The sequence below is a fragment of the Narcine bancroftii genome, chromosome 1 (assembly GCF_036971445.1).
Source record: "Narcine bancroftii isolate sNarBan1 chromosome 1, sNarBan1.hap1, whole genome shotgun sequence".
Lineage (NCBI taxonomy): Eukaryota > Metazoa > Chordata > Chondrichthyes > Torpediniformes > Narcinidae > Narcine > Narcine bancroftii.
Window position 1 is genome coordinate 51301178 of NC_091469.1, and position 10149 is coordinate 51311326.

At 41.2% G+C, this 10149-nt stretch overlaps 1 protein-coding gene across 1 annotated transcript; it reads left to right on the forward strand.

Annotated features, from left to right (window-relative positions):
* The first annotated feature begins 1753 nt into the window (after positions 1-1753).
* On the forward strand, positions 1754-7917 carry LOC138736353 (doublesex- and mab-3-related transcription factor A1-like). Its single transcript, XM_069885766.1, has 2 exons — positions 1754-2700; positions 5709-7917. The coding sequence occupies exons 1-2, from the start codon at positions 2187-2189 to the stop codon at positions 6542-6544; spliced, it is 1350 nt and encodes a 449-aa protein (XP_069741867.1). The 5' UTR covers positions 1754-2186; the 3' UTR covers positions 6545-7917.
* The last annotated feature ends 2232 nt before the right edge of the window (positions 7918-10149 follow it).

The following is a 10149-nucleotide window of genomic DNA, read 5'->3' on the forward strand; positions in this document are numbered from 1 at the left end:
CGCTGAATTGGATAGCGAAGTGTTGTTCCTTGACCGTGAGGTGAGTATTGGAAGTGGACAGAGAATTAAAGTGTTCTTTAATTTAAGAAATAAACGTAATTCCTAACAATATATACAAAATTCCATATAGTACATGACTTTCTTTATATCGACAGTGTTACCAGGTCTATACATTCATGGTGTCATAAAGTCTATGTACTTTGTTTTATATATATCAATGGCTTCATGACCATCATCTGGTCTCTTTCACACTGTTTGCAGGTCTGTTTCGTAAAACCCAGCCCTTCAATGCCCAGTGGTGGCAGAACGTGAGACTTCCATTCTTCTCCACAACGCCTTTGTGTTGGTTGCATCGAGGTTCAGCGCACCCCTTAGCTTGGAATATGCCAGATGGCAGAATTCCCCGATGGACATCTCATTGGGCTGGAAGACCAGCAAATTTCTGGCAGCCGTTCACGAAATGTATCTTTCAGCAGCATTTGATGTTTGTTTTGGGAGTTTCTGGATTTATAGGAGATGGAGACTGTAAGATCCAGAAAAGGGGGAGTGTTGCTCGAGATAGACCAAGTAAATTTGACTCAGGACGGAAGTGGTAAAGTCGACAAGCTCATCATGGGCAATATCACATTAGTTGCTGATGTACCATGTAGTGGAGGAATAATTGAGGGGCTTTGCTTGTAAGATGGAGTGCTCCAAGTAACTAACAAAGAGGCAGGCCCATGTGGGGACTCAAGGCTACCGCTTTCACTTGGAGAAAATGAGATGTGTCAACGGAGAAGTATTGAGGATGAGGACAAGTTCTGCCAAGTGGAGGAGGCTGGTGGTGTGGGGAACTGCTTGGGTCTGTTGTCCAGAAATAAACTAAGAGCTTTGAGAAGTTTGGTATTGGGAATGGAGTGTTTAATGATCCTGAATGTGGACGTTTCAAGCTCATGTGTCTTCTGCTCGATGGAAATAGTGGAGTGGGGGGGGGGGGGGGGGGGGGGGGGGTGGGAAGGAAGAGAGGAAAGCTGTGGTGTGTTTTTCAGTTAAGACCATAATGGTTGGGTTGGGTCTGCATGCTGGCCTCTAGAGCTTATTCCAATCTTGGGCAACACAGTTCCCCTATCGAGCTGAAATGCATCCTAATATGATACTTTCTCTGGCGTTCCTCCCTCCCCCCCCAAAAAAATCGGTGAGAGACACTTGGGTACATGCTGAATTTCATTTGGTTTCAGAGGAAGTAGTGGTGTGATTTCTTGGACGTAGCACCAACCTGATTTAAGTGAAACAACCCACTTAAAAAAAAATACATCCAGCCCAGTAACTGGCGATTTCAGCCCATGAATCAGTGCCGCCCAATTTAAACTCCCCGGTACGTTTTTTGAACAGTGGGAGAAAACCCACGCAGACACGGGGAGAACGTACAAACTCCTTACAGACAGCGCGGGATTCGAATCCATGTCCAGTCCTGATCGCTGACGCTGGAACCATTGCCCTTTTGTTAAGTTACCTTACATCTTTCTTGAAACTACGGACCGCCACTGCCAGTTTAGTTTGGCGAGCTGCCGCTGAGAGGCGGGTGATCTCCAGCCAATGAGTAAAGGCACTCACGGGGCGTTTCAATTGGTGACGAACTCCGCCCAATGGGTGAACGCGTAGGCCGCCCGGTTCCCGCCCATGCTTTGAGTGATTGATAGGCAGTTTGAGGTATGGGGGCGGAATCCGGGCTTGTCGGGTGTCAACTATTTATCGATTGCAGCGTGTGCCTCATCAACATTGCACTTGAGCGCTAAGTGCGGGAGTTCAAGAACATCTTGCGTCCAAATGCAGATAACAAGTCGTTTAGTTTTTCTCTCCTCGCCAATAATGTTTATTTGATGTCGCAAAACGGGAGCTGATGTTTTACAGCCAGGTTTGCATTATCCAAAGAGACAGTTTTTACTTAGTTTATGAAAAGGTCACGTTTAATTTTTAGCACCTTATATTTCTGACAATGTTGGAAGTTCCAGACTGTTGACTGGCGCTTCTGTCGGATACAGAGCACCTTGCAACGAATTCAGTTCATATTTTCGTTTTACAACCTGTTTATTGCGTTGGCTGGGCCACCTGCAAAAGCAAGTCTTTGTTAAAATAAACGAGTCTTCGGTAACGCCGCTGATGTTCTGATCGGCGTGCGCTTAAGATTTGTACCGACCAGATTGACAATGGATGGCAGATCGTCGCTGCCTCCCGCTTCCCTTCCGGAGTCCTGCCCGCCGCCCAATCCTGCCACCGTGCCCATTTCAATGAGCGGAGGCTCCCTGCTGCGACCACCGGCGCTTCTGCTCCGAGCCGCCGCCGCTGCAGCCGCAGCGGCCGCCGCGGCCGAGCGTTACCCCCGAACCCCGAAGTGCGCCCGCTGTCGCAACCACGGCGTGGTCTCGGCGCTCAAGGGTCACAAGCGCTTCTGCCGCTGGAGGGACTGCATGTGTGCCAAGTGCATGCTGATCGCCGAGAGGCAGCGGGTCATGGCTGCACAGGTGGCTCTCCGGCGGCAGCAAGCGCAAGAAGAGAACGAGGCCAGGGAGCTGCAGTACATGTACGCCGGAGGAGGGGCTGCCGAAGCCGGGCTGGCCATGGCGGCAGCTGCCGCGGCCGCCAACGGCATCATCCCGGCATCGAGGGCCGGTTCGACACCCTACGAGATCTTTGGAGCCGACTACCAGAAGCAGAAGGAAGGTAAGTCAGCGACTGCCATAATCATTTGAAGGCTATTCAGCTGCTAACACAGTTTGTGGAAAACTTCTTCCTTGTTTCTGATTAATTGTTTAGGTTCTTGTTCATGATTTGTCATCTTATTTGGTTTTAATTCGTTTAATAAGGCTATTTCCGACACCGTTCACAACAGACAATTACTATCCAAAGGTTGCAGTCAGAAATCAATAATCCAATTTGGATCCTGCAGATGCAACTTTTAATCTTGCTATTGTTCGTTCAAATCAACTGGCATTCTCTATTACTGGTATCGCTCCACTATGAGTTTAATAATCGCAGCGTCGTGATCATGAGGTTATTGTCATATGTATTTTAAGAATGGCTTTTTGTAGGTTTAAGATTGTGTCCTCTAATGAAAGGCGGCAGCAATGTGATATCGTCAATTCTCGTGGACATTTTCATCATAATGTCTATAATTTGAAGTGTTTCCCTGGGAAACAGCGTGTTCAACCATTTTACAGCCTCTCTATTAATAACGTGTGCATGAGAAGTTTATCTCATTCTACTTATAATCTGCATGTTCGAGTCAACGCCTCACAATCGTCCCAACAGTTACAGGCGTATTATCTGAATATCCCAATCAGTGATAAGGACTTGGATCGCTTTGATCTAACAGTAGGAGCAATGTGGTTAAAAGTGGCGGGGGCGGTTGCCGAGGTGGGGGGAGGGGGTAATGGAAAACGACTGGTGTGTTAGCTCAGGAAATATGTGAGAATGTTAATTCAACTTGACATTAATTGAGAAAACGGTGGTTTTTGCCCGGCCATTTTTCCATCAGGGACCACTTGGGTGAAATTAATTTGTTTGAGCGGGTAGTAAGTAACACATTTTACCCAACTTTAATCCGAGTTTAGATCGATTTGCGCTCAACAAGTTTTGGTTTAAGGGTCGAAGTAATGGGGAGACTTCAAATTCTGAGATTTCAAATCAATTCATTCGTTGTTACAACATTCAAATAGAGGATCTAATAAAATATGGAAGTAAGCGAGATAACGACTTTGGAGTCCAGCACAGTACAGGTGCAACGTTGACTTGATACAGTTCATCCTATCTTTTTTGGTTTAATTACAGCAACAGGGTTGCAGATTTTGCCGATGTGGGAGGATGACGAGCAGGAAACAGTCTACAGTATTTAAATGAAAGTTAGTGTCCCTCAAAAGTACCATGACAAACCAAAAAGATAACTGATGAATTTAGATAGAATGCAGATATTTTAAAATGAGGAGTACTCACAACCAAACGAAGTCTCTGAATTAAGAGCAACTCGTTTCTTACGTGGTTTAATATTTATTGGAATGAACCCACATTTTGTTCTGTAAAAATATCTTGGATTGCGCTGTGTGTGTGTGTGTTTTTTTTAATACACTCAGAGGTTCACTGCGCCCAAACTTTGATTGTCTCGAAAGTAATCCCCTTACATTCGATCCGTCCAGATTTGAAAGAAAGTTTTAAGAATAATAATCGATTATTTAAAAATAGACTATGAAAATAAGCAAGCACGTTTATTGAATTCAACGTATAAAACTAAATCAGGTAATGTAGGGAACCGCGTCAATCTAGGTTGAAAAGGCGAATATTTCCTCGATTTTGGATAAAGCCACACTTTCCAATAAGTATATATTCAATTTCTTTAAAAATGTTTACACGTGGGCGAGGTGGCCTACTGAACAGATGTGATGAAGAGATGAAGCGAAATTGACCAGATAGAATTTGTTCATCCAGGTAGACGATACATAACATAAATGAACAGATCTAAAAAAAAAGCAGCATTTCATATTGGAGCACGCTCTCTTAAAACCAGTATTAACCATTATTAACGTCTACGTTTTCGAGAAAACCAACCCAAAAGTGTTCTGCAAATAAATCATGGTCGTTAAAATGCTGCAAAGTATTCCTGTCATAAAATAAAATATAGTTTATGAATTTTGTACAAAAGTTCTCGATATAAATATGTGTAGCGGAGACATATATCTATTTTGAAGAGATTCAAAATCAGATTTTTTTTCCAGCAAATAATATACCCAACTGACAGTTGATGAATCAGGCTATTGTTTAAAAAATGAACACCTAATTCGATCAAATTTCCATTATTGCTATTCGTCGAGGTTTATGGGTTTGTGTGTGTGTTTATACATACAGTACAAACACACACACACACGTTCTCTCTCTCTTAACGAATGCTTTTTTCAAACAATAGTAACATGCTGATGCCAGAAGAAAATGAATCAGTAATTGATCCCCGAATCCCACGAATACTTTTGCTTTGAACAATGACTTGAACAGAAAATCCATTTACGCTTTATACGACTCCCAACACCATTTAAGAATATGAAATAGTTAGTTTACGTTTTTTATATTAGTGGAAAACAGTAATGTATTAAAAAGTATTTCTGGGGTATGAGCAGGGAAAGAATTCGAGGTCGGAATGGCATTTTAATGGAAAATCTCCTTTTAAAAAAAAAGTAATTTAAAATCTTCATTCATCGAATTTTAAATCGAAAATATTATCGAATTGGAATATTTAAAAGTGTGTAAAAAAAAACGTAATTGGAGCTGAAATTACACCTCTAATTCAGGGAACTCTATTGACCAGAATAATTGTTCTCTTGCATTTCCGAAAAGTCCAAATTTGTTACATACCTTCATTATAAAACAATGGAGCCCCTATTAATGCAAATAATGTAATTAATTAATGCAAATGAGTAATTAATGCAAATCTCCCAGGGTGGGTTTTCGTTTGCAAATGTGGTTTATGAATACTTATGTTTAACGAAAAAAAACTTTTAATTTCATTGTAATTGGTAACATTTACAAAAAAGGCCCCCATCTGCACTTTATTATACATTGTAAAACAATATTAAAGCAAAATTAATGAATTATATGCAGTAAATTTTAGTTCCCAATCAAAATGGGGAATTATTCTGCCACCATTGATTCCTGTGCTTCATTTCAATGCCTGTGTCTCCCTGCAGGAGAAAAGAACTCCAAATACGAGCTATTCTACAACAGCCTGGTGAGCCGCTCGGTTCTTCAACCTTCACATTCTATCGCTTCAGACACTGAAGGGCTGGTGACCAATCTCAAGGATAACGTCGGAAAACCCGAAGCATTGGACAACGATTCAGGACAGCTTTCGTCTTCCCCGGATCCTCCATCGGAAAGCGCGGACAGCCCTCGCTCAGTGACTCCCTCGGATGCCGAGTCCGGCAACGAATGTGACAAACCCAAAGAGTTGGCCAAGGTCATGGCCAACCTTCCCGGCTCTTCCCCCAACCACAGGGCCCCTATTGACATCCTCACCAAAGTTTTCCCCAACTACAAGCGCGATAAATTAGAGTGCATCCTGGAAAACTGCAAGGGAGACGTGGTCCAAGCCATTGAACAGGTTTTGAATGGGAAGGAACCTAGTGGACAGGTCAAAGATGTTGACTGCACGGTATCCGATTCAGGAGAACTTCCGCGACCCTCACATATGACCTTAGCCGGGATTTCTGGCAACTCCATAGGCACGAAGTCAGCTTTCTCCCCCTTGCAATCCAGCGCTGTTTTCGGAGGGCCCGCGCACCTCTACGGATTGAACCCCAGACTTGGCATCAATCCTCTCCGGCTGGCGTATTCGAGCCCCAGCAGGGGGCTGCCAACTTTCGTATCACCTTATGTTACTTCTGGTCTGATGCCAACATTGCCATTTCGTCCTCCAATGGACTATTCCTTCCCGGGCATTGTAAGGGATATTTCATATTTCCAGAACAAAGACTCGCTTTGCTCGAGTGGATTGTACACCAGAATTAACCCGGAAAAACCATGATTCTGATACCCAGGAAACAAACCGAAATAAAGCAAACTGACTCGGCAGAACGGTTGGATCAAATAAAACCTAATAGTTTAAAATAAGATTCAATCCAATTGACCTTGTCACCAAATTGCGAAAGAGACTCACAAGATGATAACGCTGATATTTTGAAACCTTTTTATAACGCATTGTAATGAATGGAATAAAAACAGGACATTAGATTACAGAAATGCAACTGAGAATAATAAATTCAGACAACTGATATTTCTTCCCCTCGATTGCCTTCGAAGCAAAGGTAGAAGATTTAGAACGGGTTTACTTTACGTTATTTAAACTGTAGATTAATCCTACCGAGCGCCATTTTTGACTATTCCCACGGCTCGAAACACATTTTAAAACAAGAGAACTATGGAGTTTGTCATTACATGTTTGTTTGCTAGTTTTGGGGTGAGAACGAGACACGCGGAGAACACGTGGAATCGCATGATGAGGAATCCGGAGCCGTCTAGACACATCTGGCTACAGAGAGCAGACGCCCAATAGTTACTGTGCACGTTCCTTCACAAAATTCAACCAATAATTACAAGTAATTCCTACTGAAAATATGTACAATTGTACAAAACAAATATCTTGATATGAGAACATTCCATGTACTGCCTTGGAATATGCGTGCAAGCATTTCAGTTCTCCTCTAACACTTCTCCTCAATGGGCGTCCAGTCCTCCTACCTATCGTCTGGTGCATTACTGTATTATCACATTACCTGTTGAAATGTTTTGCAGACAGATTTTCGTTGGCGAGGAAATGTCTCTTGCGGAAATAAACAGTACTTAGTTTCTGAAATCTTCAAGTTTAAGATGTACACATTGTAAGTGCCTTATTTAAAAATATTAATGGTAATGCTAAATTTGGATTGGAAACTTTTACTTTCTCAACGACCTTAAGTTCTTATTGTCGAACGAGGCGATGCTGTGCTTCTGATCAGCATTTAGACGAAAAATAAGGAATTTTATTCGGGATTTCCAAAGGATTTCTATCAGTGAGCGTCCGTCCTGGTTTATATACACATAACTAACATTACAAGGATGTGTCAAGTATTTTTGTTCAGGAAAGTACGACACCTTTAAAATAGCCAACCGTGATTAACTGCACTGCAAGTAAGATTTAAAAAAAAGTTGCTGGCTCTCCGTCCACACATTCAGTAAGGTCATGAGCAATAACTGATCATTAAAGTCCCGACTTGTACAGGGAGGCAATTTACTTTCTGAAGCTGATGGTTATCAGTGTGTCGGCTGTGGTATAGTTTTGCATACTGATTCGGTGTCATTGATGAGAAAAGCCTTACTGGTTGTAAACAAGAAACATAATAAATTCATTAAAACAAACAAGTGGCCTTTATGTTTAATGTTGGTCACCACAGTGTGGTGCATTGTTTGTTTCTTCTTAACAAATACATTTCTCGCAAGATGTACATCACTGGCCTGTGTCACCTTTGGTTTAATCAGGGAGCAAGAAAATTAGCTTTAAAGTTGACCAAGAATGATAATATACTATCTGCTGCATTTTGCCCCATTGTAATGAAGGTCAGTCGGCTACATTCCACTCTCCTGTGGAAAACCTGTAGTTCCAAGAAGGAAAAAGAGCTATAGCTACATTTACATCGCACTCCTGTATGCACAACCTGAATGTGATTGAGGCAATGTAGTCACTGCAGTAAAGAAGGAAGATTGGTTCCAGAAGCATTATTGTAATAATGATAAGATTATCTGTTAATGACGACTGCATTTTTGATACTCAAAATACTTTCATTGGTTAGGTCCTCTCTGGCACTATCAATATTGCAGACACCGTGGTTAAAGTAAAAACACAACATTTGACCAGCTGAGTTTCTCCAACATTTTATGTTTTTATTCAATCGTAGTGCCTACAGATTTTCATGATTTACTTCTATCAATATCGCAGCATTCCACTCAGAACTGTACATCCTCAAGTACAGAGCCTAGTATGAGCATGTACTTATCCCTTAAGAAGTTATTTAGTGAAGTGAGATGTATACCATTGCAGTTATTTTGACCACAACAAACATACAAGGGAAAGCCTGCAAAGAATATATGCCTAACATTTCTTCAGCATTAGTGATCAGGAGCTTGTGTATTTCATTCAAATTAGATTAATAACATCTCCTTGGGAACAGGAATATGCCTTTAAGACCTTCTGGGTGCAGTGATTTTCATTTACAGAATTATAGAAGGTGTGCGGGCCAGATGATTGTTCTGTGTAGTATATCCATGCCAACAAAAGCAAGCCACTTGTCCATTTTCTGTGTGCCTGTTCCTGCATATATATTTCTTTCAGGTACTTACCCAGTTCCCCTTTGAATGTCATGATAAAACCTGCCTCCAATGCTCAACTGGCAGTACATTCCAGACCCTAACCAAATGCTACGCACAAACGTATTTCAGATGTCATTTATGGTTAATTTACTATTTATATATTTTTTTATCCTATGCCCCTGTTTCTAGTCTCTCCTGCCAATACAAGCAATTTCTCTCTACTTTTCCATGGAGGCTCCTGATTTTAAATATGTCTCTTAGATTTGCCTCTGTTGCAGGGAGAACAATTCCATTTCCTCTCATCTATCCATGTAATTAAAGTCCGCCATTCCTGGATTTATTCAAGGAAAAGCTTCACACCTTTCTTAAAGTGCCATACATAGAATTGGTTGAGATGTTTATTTTGCTGTTAAATATAAAGATTTACCCTGATTTCATTGGTCTTGCATTTTATGCCTGTGGTTATAAAACTTAAGGCCCTGTATAGCTGCTCTTGCGCCCATTTAATATAATGCCCTTTTGCTTTCATTCATATCTTCTACTGAAATGTAACACTTCACATTCTTCCTCTTCAAATTTCATCTGCCGCCTGATCATTCCACTAACCTATATTTTGTTGAAATGTAATATAATCCTCACGACAATTCAGGGTGTTTCCAAGTTTTTTTTAAAGCCAGCTGAAAATATGGCCATTATGTCATACACACCCTCATTTGTTAGTAATATGAATTAAGAAAAAGTGTCACCCGAGATAAAATATTGTGCACTTCTATCTGAAAAGTAAATGTTCACTATTACTCCCTGCATTCTGTGACTCAGCCAATGTCTGCCTCTGCTGCTCTCTTGTCCCTTTTATTGGCTGAGTTTCAATCTTGATTATGTGACACTTATCTTTTGAAAGTCTGTCTACTCTGCATCAACTGCATTTCTTTTTATTGATCTATTTTTTTAAACTACAAATTTAGGCACAAATTGCTGCTAAAAATTAATTGTGAACTTTTTCTTTTCATGCTTCACTTGTCTCTAAATGTGTCCTCATCTCTGGTGTTAAACTGAATGATCTGTAGTTTCTGGGTTTTCCCTAAAACACAATCTTGAATAAGAGTGTAATATTTTCAATTTTACAGTCTATATGAACTATCCACATGTTATCCAAAGGATTATCCAACAGGTTGGATAGGAAACTGCTCTGAACAAATCCACATGCTTTGCTCCTGGAAGTCACTTGACCATGCAGGTTGAAAGTCAATTGCCCATGTCAATCTAAATTAGCCCGCCCACAGGTAG